General features: G+C 45.7%; 1 protein-coding gene across 1 annotated transcript in view; it reads left to right on the forward strand.

Annotated features, from left to right (window-relative positions):
* The window catches only part of LOC308596552 (mitogen-activated protein kinase 12-like), a 50,895-nt gene extending 35,918 nt beyond the window's left edge, over positions 1-14,977 (forward strand). Inside the window, exons 7-12 of the mRNA XM_081211756.1 lie at positions 5,539-5,653; positions 9,202-9,273; positions 11,113-11,192; positions 11,478-11,556; positions 13,431-13,604; positions 14,787-14,977. Of these exons, the coding sequence (XP_081067882.1) occupies positions 5,539-5,653; positions 9,202-9,273; positions 11,113-11,192; positions 11,478-11,556; positions 13,431-13,604; positions 14,787-14,857 (591 nt within the window). The 3' untranslated portion in view covers positions 14,858-14,977. The remainder of the gene's footprint in view (positions 1-5,538; positions 5,654-9,201; positions 9,274-11,112; positions 11,193-11,477; positions 11,557-13,430; positions 13,605-14,786) is intronic.
* The last annotated feature ends 7,285 nt before the right edge of the window (positions 14,978-22,262 follow it).

Here is a 22,262-nt window from a genome sequence, read left to right on the forward strand (position 1 = left end):
TTTCTGGGTCATGTGGCCAGCATGACTAAACCACTTCTGGTGCAACGGAACACAGTGATGGAAACCAGAGTGCACGGAAACGCCATTTACCTTCCCGCTGCAGCGGTACCTATTTATCTACTTGCACTGGCATGCTTTCAAACTGCTAGGTTGGCAGGAGCTGGGACAGAGCAATGGGAGCTCACCCCGTCGTGGGGATTCAAACCGCTGACCTTCTAATCGACAAGCCCAAGAGGCTCAGTGGTTTAGACCACAGCGCCACCCGCACCCCTGAGGGCTGGCTGATAGGACAGGCGCAGTTCCCTAGGTTGGAAGAGGGTCTGGCACACAGCACAATCACTAACTGCTTGTCCCATGTGCCCCTTACCCGGCCTGCCCCACCTCTCACACCAAATCTTCCTGAATCACTGCAACTGGGGCCCCCACGGCTCTCCCCAGCTCCTCCCGGACACATGCAAACCCCATGTAAATTTAAAACAGTTAAAACAATTGTAGCATTGGCCCTGTCTCTGCTTTGTAACTGATGCTGCAGCCAGGAGATGTAGACTGGCTGCAGGTGCAGAGGTCAAAGAGGTCAAAGCTGCTCTCAGCTGCTAGCACTGGCTTGCCTAATGGTGAAAAGCTCAGCTGGCGCAAGACTAGCAGGGAGTGGGTAGCTGTAGATCAGGGATCGGCAAGGTTTACCGGCCATGGGCCGAATCAATCCCACAGAGATCATCCGTGGGCCGGACTGGCGCAGCGTGACACCGAAAATCACACCTGCGCAGAAGCGATTTTCAGCATCTGGACATGCGCAGACACAATTTCTGGTATATGCGCAGGCACAATTTTCGGCACCGCTTGACGAGTCCCCACACTGCACTGCTCCGGTTTAGCGCAGTGCTCGGGGGACTTGCCAAGTGGGCGGCTCGGGGACTGGTAAAATGGTTTTTGTGTGCCGCATCCGGCCCACGGGCCGCACGTTGCCAACTCCTGCTGTAGATGGTGCGGGGATGGGAAATCTCTCCTCTTACTCTCTCCTGCTTGTCTCCTTGCCACAAACAGCAGTCACTTGGTTCCTGGATCTTTGAACTGCTGAGCTACATTTTATATTCTATTAGAGCTAAAGGGAGTGTTGGGTATAAAAATATTTGCATTTGAACGCTGGGAAGCTGCTGCAGCAGCAGCAAAAAAAACAAGCTCATAACCTGAAGACGATCAAACCCTTCCAAGCACACTGCTGAGTTGTGGCATTAATAGAATGGCATTGACTATGTAATTGCAACTTTCTCGATAAAATAATAGGTTTAAGTTAAAAGGGAAGTGGGAAAAGAGTGATTTGATCCGACTGATGTGTTAAGTATTGCTGCCTTTTATCATTCAATCGTTCAAAAAACAACAACCACAAAACCACTTCTGTGAACTAGAATTACCACTTACTGTTGCCAGGAAAAAAAAACTAGTATGCAGAGACAACGTCCCTGGTCCCCTTCATATAATGAATAGTCTCTTTTAGATAAATGCCATTCCTTGGGAAAGTGCTTTTCAGTGTGAACAAGGATATCAAAACCAAGTAGACATCTGCATTTCTCTCAAACAAAGCAGTTGTTTCACTGCAAGTGGCTCTGTCGCCAGCGCCGAAACTTGGGAAGGGTTAGCAATGATGTCAGATTCAGCGAGAGAGAGATTGTTTTCAATTTGCATTTGTCGTCGAAGAATGTGTGCTTAAGTCTGTGGTTGCTGTTTCTGGATGGAAATGACCTGGGTGACGTATCGATACATCGCCCGGGACCGGTTTGACGGCCAGACCACAATGTCGCCTTCACCCAGCTGTATATCGCGAATGAAATCACTACCGCTCTTGAGTTCCTCCGCCACCAGTGCCCGGCAAATGGAGAGAAGAACAAAATGCATCAGCCCCAGCCCTGCTGAGGCATCGGGGTGAAATTGTCGCCACTCCTGCTGAGGGAGCTGAGGCAGTTTGACCCCGGCGACTTGCATAGCCGTGGCCATTGCAGCTCATTCCTCTGCACAAGAACAAGTATTTACAGTGGTACCTCGGGTTAAGTACTTAATTCGTTGCGGAGGTCCGTACTTAACCTGAAACTGTTCTTAACCTGAAGCACCACTTTAGCTAATGGGGCCTCCTGCTGCTGCCGCGCTGCCGGAGCACAATTTCTGTTCTCACCCTGAAGCAAAGTTCTTAACCTGAATCACTATTTCTGGGTTAGTGGAGTCTGTAACCTGAAGCGTATGTAACCCGAGGTACCACTGTATTTATTTTTGGATTGGAGAGAGACTGGCAGGAATGTTTAGAGGGTGCTCTCTACTTAGGTGGTTTTCACTTAGCAAGTGGGGGAACCAGAACATATACCTGTGTCATTGGGGAGTTGCCTGTAAAGTTGGGAAGACAGGCAAACTAATGCCAGTGTACTGGAAGAAGCAGAGATCACAAGTGGCAAAGCAATGATTCTTCAACATCAACGTCATTGGACTGGTCATGTTGTGTGGATGCCCAATTATCGTCTTCCAAAGCAACTACTCTCTTCCGAACTTAAAAATGGAAAGCGTAATGCTGGTGGTGAACGAAAGAGGTTCAAACACTCTCTCAAGGCAAATCTAAAATAAATGTGGTATAAACAACTGGGAAATACTGGCCTGCAAACGCTCCAATTGGAGAACAGCCTTTACCAAAGGTGTCACGGGTTTTGAAGACACTCAAACTCAGGACGAAAGGGAGAAATGTGCTAAGAGGAAGGCATGCTTGGCAAACCCTCACCATGATCAACTCCCACCCGGAAACCAATGTCCCCACTATGGAAGGATGTGTGGATCCAGAATTGACCTCCACAGTCACTTGTGGAACCACTGTTAAAACTGTGTTTATGGAAGACAATCTTACTCAGCTATGAGTGATCACCAAAGAAGAAGAAGACATTATGTAGATTTAGCAGTTAAGTGGTTCCCCATCCTATGAAATCAGACCTTAGCAAAATATGAAATAAATAAATAATAAATAAAATAATAAATAGTGAAATTAATTGTTTCAGCAGGAACCTTCCTGCTTGACACCCAAGGTTAAAACATCAGATTTTGACCTAAAAATAGACTACAGCTGACAGAGAGATAGGAAACTTAAGATTTACAAAATTGATTTATTTTATTTTTTTAGTGCAAGGAAGTTTGAGTAATTGACGGTTCATGCTTTAAAAACACCGTTCAGTTCCCAAGAGGAGACTTTGCTTTGTCACACATCCATCTTCTAAGAAATCAGCAATGCTCCACAGACCTATTATCTGTGACAGAACTGTAGTGTAAAACACCGCTGTCAAAACAAGCAGACCTTATTAACCCTGAAACATTTTAAGAGTGAAGCGTAAGCCCTGTAGAAAAATTACTGTCTCTTAACCGAAGGGTTGAAGGGCTTGTGACTGCAGCCAGCCTTTGTAATCATATTACACAGATCTGGTGTAACTGTGTTTTAAATCCTTGCAACTAACTGCAGCCTGTGCTTCAGCGACAGTTTGCAGAGCACCAGGCAAAATGATGCTTATTGCATATACAGCCTCAGACTGCTATCCTTTTATTTTAAAGTAGCCTCTGCAAGTTATGAAAGGATCCTGCCCTGGGACTTCTTGCAACAGAGAGCGCAACAGTGTTTAAGATTCCTTTGCGTGCTTAATGGCCTGATGCTGTCAACCACTGGTGACCATCCCATAGTGTCTGTGAGCACAAACCTCCATAAATAAGTATCGAACTGGGTGCAGTGGGAAAGCATGTACACACAACTGAAGTGATAGACATGAGGCAGGAGTTGATAATACAGGTGAGCTGCGCACAGGTGAGCTGCATGCAAGCTGCCGGCCAACCCTGTGGAGCCGCCTTTTATTGAGACAAATATGCAAACCAGGCAGATACATTTTGGGCTGTGACCTTTACACATCTTCCGGTCCCGAGATTGTGGGGTGGTACAAAATTATTTTGGCACCTGTTTCCACCGCGTCATTTTCCCCTTGCACAGTGTATTACAAAGGAGACAAAAGGTCTCAGAGACAAAGGTTACCGACAGGGCACTGCAGACTACTGAGACCACAAAAGGTTAGACAGAGGCAACAGTGTTCAGACAGGCATGGCTTTGTCTGTGAGGGGCGTGTGTGCTCTGCACCCCAAGGTCACACGTGCAGGCAGACTGAGGCTGCCTGCGGGTGGGGAGTGTGCTCCCTCTGGACCCCACTCCGCGATCATCCCTACACACAACCTCATAGATATTGGTGGATACGCATGGTTCCCATCACCCAGAGTATGGTCTTTTTAAAATAAGAGACTTAAGAGTAGAAGTATAGAATGCATCTTGCCACCACTTCTGGGACCCATGACTAACATTTCTTCGCCTAGTTGGTGCTAAGTAAGCAATGGCGATCTATCGGCAACATCTTTTAATGCGAGAGGAAGAGAGGTGATCTCCACTAATTCTCCCTGCACCACCTTCCTTCCACATTCTGGCTTTTCCACAGGATCCCACAATACGATACGATACTCTTTATTGTCATTGTCCCATACAGAACAACGAAATTGGGGGGGGGGTCTACATAAGACATTCAAAACCAACAAGCCTGCTATCCCAACCTGGTTAGCCCCCTAAAAACTCTGATACCCCATTTTAAAAATACAACACACTCCCATTGAGACTCCTTACACTGCGTTTAAAACCAAAATCACATTTGGATAGAAACTGTTTCTCAGGCGGCTAGTCCTAGTCTTTATAACCCTGTACCTTCTTCTAAAAGGCAGAAGCTGAAAGAGATCATTTCCGGGGTATGCACTATCCTGCGCTATCTCTGCAGCTTTCTTATGGCACCTGGAAGCGTAGATTTGATCCAAGGTGGGAAGAGTGCACCCAGTTATTCTCTCTGCAGTCTTTACAACCCTGGACAGCATTGTTTTTCCCCTGACCGTGCAGCTCCCAAACCACACACACAGACCATAAGTTAATACACTATCCACAGTACAATGGTAAAATGCCATCAACAGGTCCTTTGAGAGATTGTTTTTCCGGAGGATTCTCAGAAAATATAACCTCTGCTGTGCTCTCTTCATCAGGTCTTTGCTGTTTTCTCCCCTCTGAAATGGTGGTACTAGGGGCTGCAGCAGGAAAAGGGTGAAATTTTGCCCCTTATTTCTCAACCCAATTATCATAGCATGAATCTTAGCCCCATAGGTCTTTAAACCATCATTCAAAGTGATTAATTTTCCTTTCGCTTCATATATTCTGGCTTTGAAAACAGATGCTGGGACAGAGCCCTCGATCCAGACCTCTTAGCGAAGAAGAAAAGTATTTTTCTTCTCGCTTAACAGAGCGCAACAGCGCCGTTTCCTCCCCAGCATTATAATGGCAATCAGGAGTGTAATTTTGCATGTTTATTACCAATGTGATTTTTTCAATTGCAGTGCTAGAACATCGGTTTGACGCGTTCTGCTTCTCTTCCACCCCTGTTTTCGATGTGTTTATGACTAATTTGGAGTTGCAAATTGAATGCGTCTTTGGTTCCTCTGTAACAGATTCTGGATTTTGGGCTAGCAAGGCATACAGATAGCGAGATGACTGGCTACGTGGTTACCAGATGGTACAGAGCCCCAGAAGTTATACTTAACTGGATGCATTATACACAAACAGGTAATTGTCGTGTTTGTGCTCAGATTAACACTGTAACTTGAGCTCTTCTAGTGGCATCATTACACAAAGCTACCCTGTGCTTATATTTGTCTCACGGAATACCAACCAAGGGTTGTTGCTTTGTACATGATCCCCTGATCTCTGTTGTGTTAATTGCAATTCTCAGTCTGTTTATATCTGGAACAAAAATGAGGGCAGCTGTTAACTTCCATGGAGGCCTTCCAGGTGTCTTGAGAAACAATGCCAGCTTCCCCTTGGGAAATCAAGGAACGTTTTCTACCATTCATGGGTTCCAAGGTATTGCCATATGGCAATCTAGCTACCTCAGGGTATGCCTGGCTTTCAGCCTGCCTTCTCATTGTCTCAGTGTCCTTATTAACTTCCTAGAACAACTTCAGTCCCAGGCAATAGATACAGTCTTGCAGATACTGGCAGATACTCCTGTTCCTATAGCCATCTGCTTGACCAAACCACCACCATCATCATCATTGTTATTATTATTAAGCTGTTTCTGCCTCCAGTATTGGGCCACCCTTTCCTGTAGTCCAGCGGTTCTCAACCTGTGGGTCCCCAGATGTTGTTGGACTACAACTCCCATAATCCCTGAGCTCTGGCCTTGCTAGCTAGGGATGATGGGAGTTGTAGTCCAACAACATCTGGGGACCCACAGGTTGAGAACCGCTGCTGTAGTCCTTTTCCTTTCTCTTGAGTGCTAACCATTGGTTGCCTACTCAACCGCACTTCTGTTGAAGTCACTTGATGCCTTTGAATGCTCGTTCCACAATAAATCAGCTGTTGGCATCCGCATCTGGGATAGCTGAGTCAGTAGACCATGAGACACTTCATCTCAAGGTCATGGGCAAAAGATTTCTGCATTGCAGAGGGTTAAACTAGACCCCTCCCCAAATGGTCCCTTCCAACTCTACAGTTGTTATGATTTGTGTCGAGAAACAATGGAATGTGCCTCCAAGGGTGAAGTCAAACCACTGCGAAAGCAGCACTGAAGTTACCTCCCCGGGGTGCAACACAGCGATCAAACACAGCGATCAAAAGGTTGGCGGTTCGAATCCCTGCAACAGGGTGAGCTCCCGTTGCTCAGTCCCTGCTCCTGCCAACCTAGCAGTTCGAAAGCACTTCAAAGTGCAAGTAGATAAATAGGTACCGCTCAAGCGGGAAGGTAAACGGTGTTTCCATGCACTGCTCTGGTTCGCCAGAAGCAGCTTAGTCATGCTGGCCACATGACCGGGAAGCTGTACGCCGGCTCCCTCGGCCAATAAAGCGAGATGAGCGCCACAACCCCAGAGTCGGCCATGACTGGACCTAATGGTCAGGGGTCCCTTTACCTTTACCTCTACCTGGCTGCAGGAGCTGCCGGAAAGAGGCGTACAAAGGCACCATCCAACCGTTTTAGGGCCGCCACTTCAGATTTTTGTAGTCTTTACTCCTTAGCCTTTTCTTCTCCTGAAGATATCTCATAAGGCAGCAGAGGTTTACGGTCAGAGTTGTCCTTCTCCTAGATGGGCTACCTTCCCAGGTTGATGAGTCCCTCTACAGCAGGCATGCCCAAAGTCCGGCCCAGGGGCCAAATCTGGCCCGCTGGTCGATTTAATTCACCCCCCACAAGCAGTTCTGAGAAATGAATCTGTTGCGGCCCCGGAGTGCCTGCTGCTTGGCTTGCGCTGCCCAGGAGCCAACGCTCTGCCAAAGCCATTTCTCTTCACCAGGGAAATGGTGTTGCGGGCTCATCACGGAGCTCTCCCCTGCGTCACTCCTTGGGTCGACCAATCTGGTTGGCCGGGGGTGTGGCATAACCTAAGGTAAATGTAAGTTCAACCCAATAATTTTTAGAGGGGGAGCAATCCTTTAAAAAGGTCAACTTTGGGGCAAAATCCTAAAAGAAGGTCAACAACTTTGACCGGCCCTCACGCATGTTCACTTCATCAAATCTGGCCCTCTTTGAAAAAAGTTTGGACATCACCGCAGAACTGCACTTCATCATGTGCAGAACTGCCTAAAGCACTATTTATCAGAGCAGTTAAGAACTTATACCAAGTCAGATTGCTGGAACGTCTTAACTCAACATTGTCTCTACCCAGAGAGCCAGTGTGGTGTAGTGGTTAAGAGCGGTAGTCTCGTAATCTGGGGAACTGGGTTCGCGTCTCCGCTCCTCCACATGCAGCTGCTGGGTGACCTTGGGCTAGTCACACTTCTTTGAAGTCTCTCAGCCCCACTCACCTCACAGAGTGTTTGTTGTGAGGGAGGGAGGGAAAGGAGAATGTTAGCCGCTTTGAGACTCCTTCGGGTAGTGACAAAGCAGGATATCAAATCCAAACTCTTCTACCCTAACTTGGCAGTGGCTCCCCAAGGTTTCAGACAGGTGAGGTTCTCAGCCCTAACTAGAGATGCTGAACTTGAGTCATTCTGCATGCAGAATGGATTCTCTACTGCAGAGGTACTGCCCTTTCTCAAGTAGTCATTCAGCCATGAAGCTCACTGGGTGACGTGGGCAGTCACCATCTCTCAACCTAGCACACCTCGCAGGATCCCTTGGGTAAAATGGGGTAGGGAGAGAACTAACCACACCACCTAGAGCAGTCTTTCTCAACCTGTGGGTCCCCAGATGTTGTTGAACTACAACTCCCATCACCCCTAGATAGCTAGGCCAGAACTCAGCGATGATGGGAGTTGTAGTCCAACAACATCTGGGGACCCACAGGTTGAGAACCGCTGACCTAGAGCAGGGGTAGGCAAACTAAGGTCCAGGGGCCGGATCCAGCTAATAGCCTTCTAAATCCGGCCCGCAGACGGTCCGGGAATCAGCGTGTTTTTACATGAGTAGAATGAGACCTTTTATTTAAAATGTATCTCTGGGTTATTTGTGGGGCATAGGAATTCGTTCATATATTTTTTTCCAAATATAGTCTCCCCCCCCCCAAGGTTTGAGGGACAGTGGACCGGCCCCCTGCTGAAAAAGTTTGCTGACCCCTGACCTTGAGCTCCATAGAGAAATGGTGAGGTGTATTAAATACTGTATTTTTTGCTCTATAAGACTCACTTTTTCCCTCCTAAAAAGTAAGGGGAAATGTGTGTGCGTCTTATGGAGCAAATGCACGCTGCGCAGCTATCCCAGAAGCCAGAATATTCAGGATATTTTTTTTCTTGTTTTCCTCCTCCAAAAACTAGGTGCGTCTTATGGTCTGGTGCGTCTTATAGAGCGAAAAATACGGTAAATGAAAACCTAATGACACAATGGATGGCCCCAACTCAGAATCACAACTTGCTGCGTTCGTCCATAGTTGCTCACTCTTGAAAGTAGAAAAGGAACATTTGTAATCCAGTCCTCCACAGCTCCCCCAAAAGCACACATTGGGTTGCGTCAAGGCGCTACTCCTCTTGCAGAAACCAAATGCACATTTTGCAATTGCAAACCAAAATACTTTATGTGCCCTGCCTCGTAAAGGATTTGTTTTTCTGCATAAAGCACAGGCATAAGCTGAACTTAAAAGGTCTCGCACAGCAATTCAACGTAACCATTTTCTGTATTTCAGTTGACATCTGGTCAGTGGGCTGCATCATGGCTGAGATGATCACGGGAAGGCCGCTCTTCAAAGGCAACGATCGTATCCTTTCACGGCGAACACTTGGCATCTTGGAGGTCCCAGGCCACAGAGAGGTTAGGCTGGTCTCAACCAGAGCCAAGGCTTTTTTGGCTGTGGCTCCGATCTGGTGGAACGCTCTGTCACAAGAGATTAGGGCCCTGCAGGACTTGACATCTTTCCGCAGGGCCTGCAAGACAGAGCTATTCCACCAGGCCTTTGGGCAGGGCACAGCCTGACTCCCTCCTTTGGCAATCTTCACAGAACTCTAGCCCAATGGTTGCCATGAATTTGATTTGAAGTAATTTTTTAATGAAATGATTTTAGAATGTTGTATTATTTTATTGTTGCTAGCCGCCCTGAGCCCGGCCTTGGCTGGGGAGGGCGGGATATAAATAAAAATTTATTATTATTATTGTATTAATATTAATATTAATAATAAGATGTAGAAGTATGTAAGAATCTGGGTGTCAAAAGTGTGCGAGTTCAGAAACACTTTAAACAAATAATTATCCCTTGAGCTTCTTGCTTCCAAATGTCTGGGGGTTTTTTTAAAGTTTGTGTTTTGGCCAAAATTTGCAAAGAGGGAAACTTAATAGTACATCACGGCTGCTTTGCATTACTAATTGGAAGTAGAAATTCACATTTGTAAGACTCCCTGGCACACAGGGCTGGTTTTTTAGTTAATCATATATACTTGGTTGCCAGCTATGCTTTACAACTTCGTATCTGTCCCTTCCTTCCCTGCTGTGGGACTACATAGAAGCTCAGCAAGTATTACTGAAAGTCAGGGACAGCTAAAGCTAAGGAAGGCTGCCCTCAAAAGCTTGCAGAAAGTCCTTATAACCAGTTTTGAAAGAGAAGTATAAAACTAAGGTAAAGGTAAAGGTACCCCTGCCCGTACGGGCCAGTCTTGCCAGACTCTAGGGTTGTGCGCCCATCTCACTCAAGAGGCTGGGGGCCAGCGCTGTCCGAAGACACTTCCGGGTCACGTGGCCAGCGTGACATCGCTGCTCTGGCGAACCAGAGCCGCACACGGAAACGCCGTTTACCTTCCCGCTTGTAAGCGGTCCCTATTTATCTACTTGCACCCGGGGGTGCTTTCGAACTGCTAGGTTGGCAGGCACTGGGACCGAATAACGGGAGCGCACCCCGCCGCAGGGATTCGAACCGCCGACCTTTCGATCGGCAAGCCCTAGGCGCTGAGGCTTTTACCCACAGCGCCACCAGTATAAAACTATCTGAGCTCTAATGTGGCTTATAAAAGCTTGTGGAAACATGAATGAATGAATGAATGAATGAATGAATGAATGAATGAATGAATGAATGAATCTTTATTTGTGTCAGCCATTGGCCATAGCAATAAAACACCAATACGATATACAAAGAATAGAAATAAAAAGTCAATTCTATAAAATACATTTTAGGGTTTTGAATCAATAGTCAAATAGTGGAGCTTGCAACCTTTGCTGTCACCTGCTCATCTTGATCTGCCAAGAGAAAGGACCCTGTGTCAGTGGTTGGACAACCCAGAATGGACAATAAAAGAGGGGTGATAATCTCATTCAAGTCTTTGTGCAAACATATTTTTTCTGTCAGGTCCAAAGCTGAGCTATGAAGTGTCCTCCCCATTGCTATCTCTGAATGGTATTCAGAGATCATCCTTAGCCAGCTGTGGTTTTGAGAAGGTATAAGAGACAAGTAGACTTTAGCATGTAGAAGCCAAGACCGTCTAAAACACCTCTCCTTTTTACACGTGTTGTATGTTCCAGTATTAATAGCAAGAAAAAAAGGATCTGTTACAACATGCTTTTTTATTTTGACATACATACTGAAGATTTGACTCCTGACTTTGGCATTCAGACCTGGACCAGCTCACAGAAATAATGAAAGTAACAGGCACACCAACTCAAGATTTTGTTCAGAAACTGCAAAGTCAAGATGTAAGTAGCTCTTGCTTTCTCTGATTTCTTAAGGACATAGTGCAGATTCAGAAATGTCATGTGGATTGCACCAGTTCAGGTGGGAGAACGGCATATATGCTTTTTCATAGTAATTTTCATTGTACCTTTGTTTTGGAAGATCGTTTTTATTATTATGTAGTAGTCTGAGACACAACTGAATTTGAACTCCATGGATAGCACTGAGAATAAACCCAATGGGGCAGACTAAATTTGATGCCATTTCTTTATTGTAAATGTTAACATCCTGTTTTGGCTTCTTTCAAGGCAAAAAACTATATCAAAAGCCTTCCAAAAGTGCAGAAAAAAGACTTTGCTGCTATCTTGAAGTATGCAAATCCTTTAGGTAAGTAAATATAGATGTACATCACGAATAATGAAGCTGTGTGGTATAGCATGGCAGTGAACGATTAAGTGTAATTTGCAAACAAGCTTTTCCAATCATTTTGCTGCTATCTGAAAATTCCTCTGTACAAGATATTTATCCCCACCTGAATTAATCCATCTCCCATTAGGACGGCCAACTTTTAAGCAAGGTGTGGTGTAAGAGAAGGTTACTGTTTCATTAAAAGGTAAAGGACCCCTGACAGTTAAGTCCAGTTGCGAACGACTCTGGGGTTGCGGCGCTCATCTCGCTTTACTGGCCGAGGGAGCTGACGTTTGTCCGCAGACAGTTTCTCCAGGTCATGTGGCCAGCATGACTTAAGCCGCTTCTGGCAAAACCAGAGCATTCCACGGAAACACAATTTACCTTCCCGCCGGAGCGGTACCCATTTATCTACTTGCACTTTGATGTGCTTTTGAACTACTAGGTTGGCAGGAGCTGGGACAGAGCAACGGGAGCTCACCCCGTCACGGGGATTCGAACCACCAACCTTCTGATCGGCAAGCCCTAGGCTCAGTGGTTTAAACGCCACCCGCCTCCCTGTTTCATTAATAAGGCAGAAATAAATATTTTCAAAAGCTGTGTGACAGTTTCCATACTTCATCTCTTTGGGTTTATTGTAATATTGCACCAGTAGCTACTCAGAGAAATAACGTGAAGCCAAGTTTATATCATATACTTTTTATTACATGGCTATCTCAAGTATTCCCTCTTTAGGGAAGTTTTTAATGTTTGATTCTGTACTGTTTTTAATATTCAGTTGGAAGCCGCCCAGAGTGGCTGGGGAAACCCAGCCAGATGGGCGGGGTATAAATAATAAATAATAATAATAATTATTATTATTATTATTATTATTATTATTATTATTATTATTATTATTATTATTATTCCAGAAAGCCAACAAAGCTGCAAAATCCCTCTTGTTGTTTCAGCAATCCCTTCCTCTTCCTACCCTAATGGCCTCATGCTGTCCATACTTTCGTGATTTGTAAGAATAAGCTCTTCTTTCTAGGCGTACCTAATAATAATAATGATGATAATAATAATTTTATTTATATCCCGCCCTCCCTGGACAAGACTGGGCTCAGGGCGGCTAACACCAAATACATAATACATTAAAAACACAAAATCAAACGATTGATTAAAATACAGTTCAAAATCACATTTAAAATCAAATCAGGTGGGAACCCATGAATCACAACCGTAGGGGTAAGGAATATTAAATGTTCACCATGCGTGGCCACCCGTGCTGGTCCCATGTGGGCCAATAGGAGGAGCCAAGAGGCCACTTACATACAGGGTCCCATAGAAAGAGGGAAGAAGGAAGGGGGTCAGACTGGGTCTGGTGCAACAGCTCCATCTTGCAGGCCCTGCGGAAAGATGTCAGATCCCACAGGGCCCTGGTCTCTTGCGACCACCAGGCTGGGGCCACAGCAGAAAAGGCTCTGGCCCTGGTCGAGGCCAGTCTAAGCTCCCTAAGGCCCAGGACCTCCAAAGTATGATTGTGGACCGTAAGGTCCTCTGTAGGGCGAACCAGGAGAGGCGGTCCTGTAAGTATGAGGGTCCTAGGCCATATAGGGCTTTAAAGGTTGAAACCAGCACCTTAAACCTGACCCTGTACTCCACCAGGAACCAGTGCAGCTGGATGAATTTGCTTCAATCCCAAGGAACTGAGTGGCCTCTGAAACTGCAAAAGCCACTCCTGATCTATATGATCATCCATTAGCATAGTTAAGCTCGGCATTATTTTCTTAAACCTGACCTGCTGCTGGAAAATTAAAATCATTACGTTTCGTGCTGGGTCTTAGTGCTTTCTCTCTCCTTTGTTGATCCAGCTGTGAACCTTTTGGAGAAGATGCTGGTGTTAGACGCAGAGAAGAGAGTGACGGCTGCAGAAGCTTTAGCGCATCCTTACTTTGAAGCCATTCATGATCCTGAAGAAGAAACCGAAGCAGAGAAATACGACGACACTTTTGACAACATGGATCTTCCCCTGGATGAGTGGAAATGTACGTTTGTTACATTTTGGCAATCTTCAGGCTAGGACAGAAAACATCTATGGGCTCTTGTGCAAATAGGCTTATAATTAAAATATACTTCAGGTGAATTTAGAAATCCAATGCAGTGAATTTCTATATGTGTCCTCCTCCCTCCAGCCCTCATTGGCTCTGTATAGTTTTCCTTTCCATTCTACTCCCATTCCCCCATGTTTATCACCTATTTATCAACATTTGTATTGTGCAACAAATCAGACTGCTAATCCACATATTGCCTACTTCACTGTTTCCCAAACTTGGGGCTCCAGCCGTTTTTTTGGACTACAACTCCCATCATCCCTAGCTATCAGGACCAGTGGTCAGGGATGATGGGAACTGTAGTCCAAAAACAGCTGGAGACTCACGTTTGGGAAACAGGTCTTAGGCCAGGGATGGGGAATCTATGGACATCAGGTGCAATTGGACTCTGACCCCCATCAGTTCTAGCCAGCATGACCCATAGTTAGGATGATGGCAACAATATCCAGTAACATCTGGAGCGGCACAGGTTCTCCATCGCTGGCCTAAGAATGGCAGACGTAATGTAGAAAGCCATTGTAGAAAGTTTCCATTAGAACAGCTTCCTGTCTTAAGCCCTAATTCCTGCAATTTTAGGAAGATATGCCTGAGATAGGATCTGGCATCTTCTATTTGCAAAGTCTGTGCTTGACAGCTTGAGTTATGGCTCTCCACTCAATTGTCATGTTTCCTCTTGCATTGTTTTGGTTTTCCTGCTGTTGATTCGTCAAGCCAGTCTGACCTGTTGTAATACCTATAATAGGTTGTTTGTGTGTGTGTGTGTGTGTGTGTGTGTGTGTGTATAATATTATAGGTAATAATAAAGATATAGATCAGGCATAGGCAAACTCGGCACTCCAGATGTTTTGGGACTACAACTCCCTGGCTAACAGGCCCAGTGGTCAGGGATGATGGGAATTGTAGTCTCAAAACATCTGGAGGGCCGAGTTTGCCTATGCCTGATATAGATGTTATTAACATATAATTAATTATAGCTAAATCAGAGGCTCTCACACTGTCAATGATGGGGGTGGGATATTTTCCCTGTCTGGTGGTACTTCACAATAAGAAATAGGGATGTGAGTCATTATTCCTCTGAATGTTGAAAGCAATTCTTTTTCTTTCTTTTTTCCCCAGGCATCACATTCAAAGAAGTGACAAACTTTAAGCCTCCGCAGTTGCCCGAGTCGAAAGAGACAGCAGTGTAAAACCACAGGGACCAATTTCCTTAGAAATCAAATGAAGGAAGGAGGGTGTAAAATTTTAAATATATATATAATTTAATTGTACAAACCTTTTTATAAATAAACTGGATGTAATCTGTCTAATCTGTATTCTGAGGGAATATTTGCTTTCCGGACTTCAGCTAGGAACCTAATGCCATCATAAGCGGCACACCATGACTGGGTGAATATTTTGTTTCTGCCGCACATTGCTTATACCTTAGAGTATGTCTTTCCCTCTCTCACAGCCCCAAAGCTCTCACAACATGTTACAGGTTCTCTGTATCGCTACCATTTCCAGTGGGCTGCTCCACACTCTACGTTTTTCATTTAGGAAGCATTGCTGGCACGTGTTCACATGGATACCCGAACCCTTTTTCTACCGTTAAGCGGTTTACGTCAATTCCTGCCGTAGCAGCAAGACCAGGACTTGCTGGCATGGACAAGAAACGAATTGTGTGAAATGAAGTTCCTCAACCACTTTTCAAACTGAGATGGTGTAAAAAAAAAAAAAGTATGTTATGTTCTCGTTGCCAAACAGCCTACCTTAAGCATTTGCAGAGAGGTTTGTTTCGCAGAGAGAGAGGCCAACGGAGGGCATCAGTTTTATTGACAAACAGTTCTTTGGGAGAGGGAAAGAAAGTCACAGAAACATAATCAAAATTCTCATTTTGAAAGAGCAGGGGAGCAATTTGCTATAGCAGAATATGCGCTCTTAAAACTCCCAATAGGTCAACTTGCGCCAGGTCAAATCCATCAGCCTCTCTAATCCTGCCCTAGCCAGAAGCAGCTCTCCAAATACTACGATCGAGATACTTCCTAGCCCTGCAGCTGATAAGAGATTATGCCATGGAATAAATCTGGGGCTTGTATCCAATGGTGTCCCTCGCACAGATCCGTTGGATCCCATGGAGGCCTCTGGCAGAGGAGGGAGATCCATTTTCACCAATATTCCCCCACTGTGTCCTCATGTTGTTGTTTAGTCATTTAGTCGTTTCCGACTCCTCGTGACCCCATGGACCAGAGCACGCCAGGCACCCCTGTCCTCCACTGCCTCCCGCAGTTTGGTCAGACTCATGCTGGTAGCTTCGAGAACACTATCCAACCATCTCGTCCTCTGTTGTCCCCTTCTCCTTGTGCCCTCCATCTTTCCCAACATCAGGGTCTTTTCCAGGGAGTCTTCTCTTCTCATGAGGTGGCCAAAGTATTGGAGCCTCAGCTTCAGGATCTGTCCTTCCAGTGAGCACTCAGGGCTGATTTCCTTCAGAATGGATAGGTTTGATCTTCTTGCAGTCCATGGGACTCTCAAGAGTCTCCTCCAGCACCAGAATTCAAAAGCATCAATTCTTCGGCGATCAGCCTTTTTTATGGTCCAGCTCTCACTTCCATACATCACTACTGGGAAAACCATAGCTTTAACTATACGGACCTTTGTTGGCAAGGTGATGTCTCTGCTTTTGTGTCCTCATGTCTGCCCCTAAAACCTGCTCCAGAGGGTTGAGGGGTAAGGATGGACCTAAGTTGGTTCATGTCTGTTGTGCATGAAGTCCATCCCATTTCAGTGGATTTTATGGGGAAATCCTTTTAAAAACTCACTTTAAATAAAAATCTTAGGGTTTTTTAAAGTAACTTTACTAGGAAGCTTGAAGGCTGCCCTATTTCTCCTCTCCTCTCCTCAATTTCAAGCCTAGCAAGGACATTGTACAGGAAAGGCAATAATCACCCCCACTGGTACATAGAAGCAGTCATCTTGTTTTTCTGTACAATTACACAGGAAGTGACAACACGGCTGCTTCCTCAAACATCTTCACACAAATTTCTTTCTTTTTTAAAGGCAGCGCTTGGGACCACATCATAAAACTTAAGTTAACTGGGCCATGCAGAGGAAAGCTTCCTATAACTGTGAATTAATCCACAGATCTACATTCTGATCTGGAAGTTTTCTGGCAGGCATGAATCACCTATGGTTGTGCACTCTGGAGCGATCGAAATCCTCAGGCATCCCAATTGGAAGACAGAAAGCTACGTTATACTGCCTTGTAAAATTGGCAGGTGCATGTTTACAGTAACAGTGTTCCTACCGAGTCCTCGAAAGTGCGAGAGGTGGTGTGAAGGGTTTTGCAGGGAAACCTGCCCGTTCCATTGCCTCAGATGCAACCTGCTCATGTTTCGCTATACAGTGAAACCTTGGTTCTTGAACTTAATCCGTTCCGGAAGTCCGTTGGACTCCCGAAACGTTCAAAAACCAAGGCGCGACTTTCGATTGGTGCCGGCGCCCCGGAAACAATAGTCAACAGCCACATTGGATGTTCGACTTCCAAAAAACTTTTGAAAACCGGAACACTCGCTTCTGGGTTTTCAGCATTTGGGTGCCCATTTGTTCGTCAGCTAAGCCATACGAGAACCAACATTCCACTGTACTCTGGAAGCACTGTATTTTTCGCTCTATAAGACGCACCAGACCACAAGACACACCTAGTTTTTGGAGGAGGAAAACAAGAAAAAAAATATTCTGAATCTCAGAAGCCAGAACAGCAAGAAGGATCGCTGCGCAGTGAAAGCAGCAATCCCTCCTGCTGTTCTGCCTTCTGGGATAGCTGTGCAGCCTGCATTCGCTCCATAAGACGCACACACATTTCCCCTTACTTTTTAGGAGGGAAAAAGTGAGTCTTATAGAGCAAAAAATATGGCATTTCAAAGTATTTTAAATCAGAACCAGTGAAGGCAGTGAAGGTCCCGTGTGAGTGCCTGGAGGCAGTTGGAGGATGGATGGCGGCTAACAGATTGAGATAGAATCCTGACAAGACAGAAGTATGTTTTGGGGGAACGGGGCGGGCGGGTGTGGGGGGCTCCCTGGTCCTGAATGGGGTAACTGTGCCCCTGAAGGACCAGGTGCGCAGCCTGGGAATCATTTTGGACTCACAGCTGTCCATGGAGGCGCAGGTTAATTCTGTGTCCAGGGCAGCTGTCTACCAGCTCCATCTGGTACGCCGGCTGAGACCCTATCTGCCTGCAGACTGTCTTGCCAGAGTGGTGCATGCTCTAGTTATCTCCCGCTTGGACTACTGCAATGCGTTCTACGTGGGGCTACCATTGAAGGTGACCCGGAAACTGCAATTAATCCAGAATGCAGCAGCTAGACTGGTGACTTGGAGTGGTCGCCGGGACCACATAACACCAGTCCTGAGAGATCTGCATTGGCTCCCAGTACGTTTCCGAGCACAATTCAAAGTGTTGATGCTGACCTTTAAAGGCCTAAACGGCCTCAGTCCTATATACCTGAAGGAGCATCTCCACCCCCATCGTTCAGCCTGGACACTGAGGTCCAGCTCCGAGGGCCTTCTGGTGGTTCTCTCAATGCGAGAAGTGAGGTTACAGGGAACCAGGCAGAGGGCCTTTTCGGTAGTGGCGCCCGCCCTGTGGAACCCTTTGGATAATTCCAAATACTCTTACCATTCTGTACTTTTCTGATTTGAGAGCAATGCTCATTCTGCTTGCAAGCAGTTCCTCCTCTTAGGATTTGGAAAGCATGGATTATGTTTAATAAACTGGGATAATTCCATCAGCTTCAGAAAAAAAAAGAAAATTGTGGAAGGTCTTTTGTTGATGTTTAGGTATCACCATCTATAACTTGCCTGTATCCATGCACAACTGTAAGAAACAACCGAGTTGTTTGGTTAGTTGGATGAGACAGGGGTCAGCAAACTTTTTCAGCAGGGGGCCGGTCCACTGTCCCTCAGACCATGTAGTGGGCCAAACTATATTTGGGGGGGGGGGGCGGATGAATAAATTCCTATGCCCCACAAATAACCAAGAGATGCATTTGAAATAAAAGTACACATTCTCCTCATGTAAAAACACACTGATTCCTGGACTGTCCACGGGCCCAATTTAGAAGGCGAGTGGGCCAGATTTGGCCCCCGGGCCTTAATTTGCCTACCCATGGATTAGGATGACTGAGGCTGAAGAGTTTCAACTCAAGGCAAGGGATGTAGCAACAGCTGCCTTTGTGTCTATTCTATTCCAATGAATTAAATCTCGCAGCCTTTCTCAACCTTGGGTCCCCAGATGTTGTTGAACTACAACTCCCATCATCCCTAGCTAGCAGGGCCAGAGCTCAGGGTTTATGGGAGTTGTAGTCCAACAACATCTGGAGACCCAAGGTTGAGAAACACTGGGTGACAGGTGCCATCTAGTGGTTAGAGAAAATAAGACTAATCTTCGGAGAAGAACATCATTAACGTAAAAGCAAAAATACTTTATATATACCGTATATAGTTATTTTCGTTTCTTGAGAAGAGGGAGGAATGCCCATTGACTTTAATTATTGGAAAGAACCACACTTGAAATTAACTGGCTTTGTGGCTCAACTAGCAATCTATCAAAGTGGAAACTGAGGTCGGCAGGGCAGGGCTGATGTAAAAAAGGATCTCCCTAAAAGTACCATTTTTGTGCATTTTGGGGGGTTTTTTGAAATAATTTTTATTTGATTTTACAAATATAGGATTATAACAATACAAATTACATATCCAGATTTAGAGATTTCCCCGAATCTTTGGACTTCCCACCTTCCCCTCCATTCTTCCTATTTTCCACCTTCTCAACTGCATATTATTTCATAAACCATATTTTGTATCTCTCCATACTGCCCATAATATTTGCTATAAATATTGATTTCAGTTGGCCTGCTCTGAATAAAAGTTAATTGAATACAACCCAATGTTTTTACCTACTGCGCCTGCATTTTCGGCTGATAATATGTTAAGTGTTCTAAGACATCCTGATCAATGTGTCAGTGTTAGAAATCTGTATTTATCTATCTTATCTAATTACAGAGAGAAATTTAATATTATCTTCCAAGTCGCTCCTTAAAACCCAAACAGGAACGACATCATCATAGGTTTAATGAGAGCAAACACAAATTACATGAGTCAGCTTTCAAGTCTTGAAGACTCGTCGTTAAAGAAAACAAAAAAAAGGAGGAATGTAGCTAGTTATTAAAGTATTTCCTGAATCACTGATGCCTCATCTTCTCTATACCTCTGCTGGCACCTGATAATTACCTTACCGAATATATATTCTTCATGTATCAATTCTTGGACTGTCCCCTATCATTTTCTTGTCCCTCTATTGCAAATTGCAGTGCCTGCTATCTTCTGTATAGTACCTTATTCATGGCTGATGAATGTTAAATATTTGCAGCCATGGCAGTAATAGTAATAATAGCCATGGTAATAATAACCATAGTAGTCATGTAGCATATACAGTAGAACCTTGGTTGTCAAACGGCTTCGGAAGCTGAACAATTCAGAACCCAAATGCCTACAGCCTTCCATTTTCGAACGTTTTTTGGAAGTCGGAATGGATTCCGAATCACGTTTCTCCATTTTTAAAAAGGGAATTTGCCGACCGGCAAAATTGCACCTCGGTTGTCGAACATTTCGGAAGTCAAACGGCCATGACATTCGACAACCAAGGTTCCACTGTATAATATAGTGTTATATTGTGATATAGTAATAATACAGTGGTACCTCAGGTTAAGAACTTAATTCGTTCTGGAGGTCTGTTCTTAACCTGAAACTGTTCTTAACCTGAAGCACCACTTTGGCTAATGGGGCCTCCGACCGTCACAACGTGATTTCTGTTCTCATCCTGAAGCAAAGTTCTTAACCCGAGGTAATATTAGCGGAGTCTGTAACCTGAAGCGTATGTAACCTGAAGCGTATGTAACCCGAGGCACCACTGTAGTGATAAAAATAATAGAAGGAATGATATGCCATCAGTGCAGGTTAGAGGGCTGTTCAGTTTTAAATTCTTGCCCAGTTTTAAATATTAAGTAAATAGGCCACATACATTTGTTTAGGCTGGTGGTTTTCAACCAGTGTGCCGTGGCACCCTGGGGCAGTGGCGTAGCGTGGGGGGTGCAGGGGGGGCCGGCCGCACCGGGCGCAACATCTGGGGTTAGGGCAAATCCACAGGTTAAGGGGCGCAAATCCACAGGTTAGGGGGCACAAATCCACGGGTTAGGGGGCGCAAATTACTTGCCTTGCCCCGGGTGCTGACAACCCATGCTACGCCACTGCCCTGGGGTGCCTTGAATGATGGTCAGGGGTGCCACGGACATCACGGTCCTCCATCCCTCTTTCTTTCCTTCTCTCCCTCCTCTGATGCCCTCTCGTGTCTCTGCCTCTCAAAGGCTTACATGGCTGTTTGTTGCAAGCTTGCCAGGCAAATGGTGCCTCTGGGGCTGGCCAGGGGGTGCTGGTTACCAGGAGACAAGGCGGCCTCGGAGTACGCAAGAGAGCGGGCAAGGGACCCAGCCAGCCAGTCCGCCAGCCCTTGCTGTTGGGAATGGACAGACAAGTCCCAGGCCCCTGTGGGGCAGTGTGAGGAGGCACCTCTCTTTGGGGCAGAGGGGGCAGCTCAGAGACCAGGGGCAGCAGCCCAGAGGACTCCCAAGGAGAGGGGAGAGGAGGCTGAGGGAACACTCCACAAGGGAGGGTGTTCGGAAAAGGGTGAGAGGCTGCCAGCTCTGCAGGCAAGGGGTGACATAACTGGGCTCCTGAGCCCCACAGAAAGAACGCAGTTGGTCAAGGGAGCCATGAACTCAATAAAAGGTTGAAAACCTCTGGTTTAGACTGACAGTGCTCAACTCAAGTCCTTATTTCTGGATGGGTTGTTGTTTTTTTCCTACCATGGATTTCTGAAATTAGACTGCTTTGAAAGAATTAACTCATGTAATGCTCTCATCTGTCTCTTTCCATGTGTAAAGAGTGTGTGTCCGCGCGCAGTTTTGTGTGAGTGAGTGCTACCTGAAGAAAGTGGTATTTTGCAAACTTAGGACATATTTTTGAACTATACTGCTTCTATGCCAGTCTCTTAATTCTTTCCGTTGATACTCACAACTAGAACATCTTTTATTGTTTACCAACACGCCTCCCCTATTTTAACCTGCATCAGCTTGATATTGCAGTGGTACCTCTGGTTACGTACTTAGTTCGTTCCAGAGGTCCGTTCTTAACCTGAAACTGTTCTTAACCTGAAGCACCACTTTAGCTAATGGGGGTCTCCCACTGCTGCCGCGCTGCCGCCGCGCAATTTCTGTTCTCATCCTGAGGTAAAGTTCTTAACCCAAGGTACTATTTCTGGGTTTGCGGAGTCTGTAACCTGAAGTGTACGTAACCTGAAGCGTATGTAACCCGAGGTGCCACTGTAATTCTCTTGATAAAGGCAGCTGGAACAGGGTTCCACAATGGGATGGCGGAAGCGGAAAATGCCCCTTTCCAGGTTATTGCCATACAATAACCCATGGAATGCTGTGCCACTAATAAAATCTCTGCTATGACCATAGCTGTCAAGTGTCCCTTGTTTGAAGGGACAGTCCCTTATT

This window comes from Podarcis bocagei (genome assembly GCF_964188305.1).
Source record: "Podarcis bocagei genome assembly, chromosome: 10".
Lineage (NCBI taxonomy): Eukaryota > Metazoa > Chordata > Lepidosauria > Squamata > Lacertidae > Podarcis > Podarcis bocagei.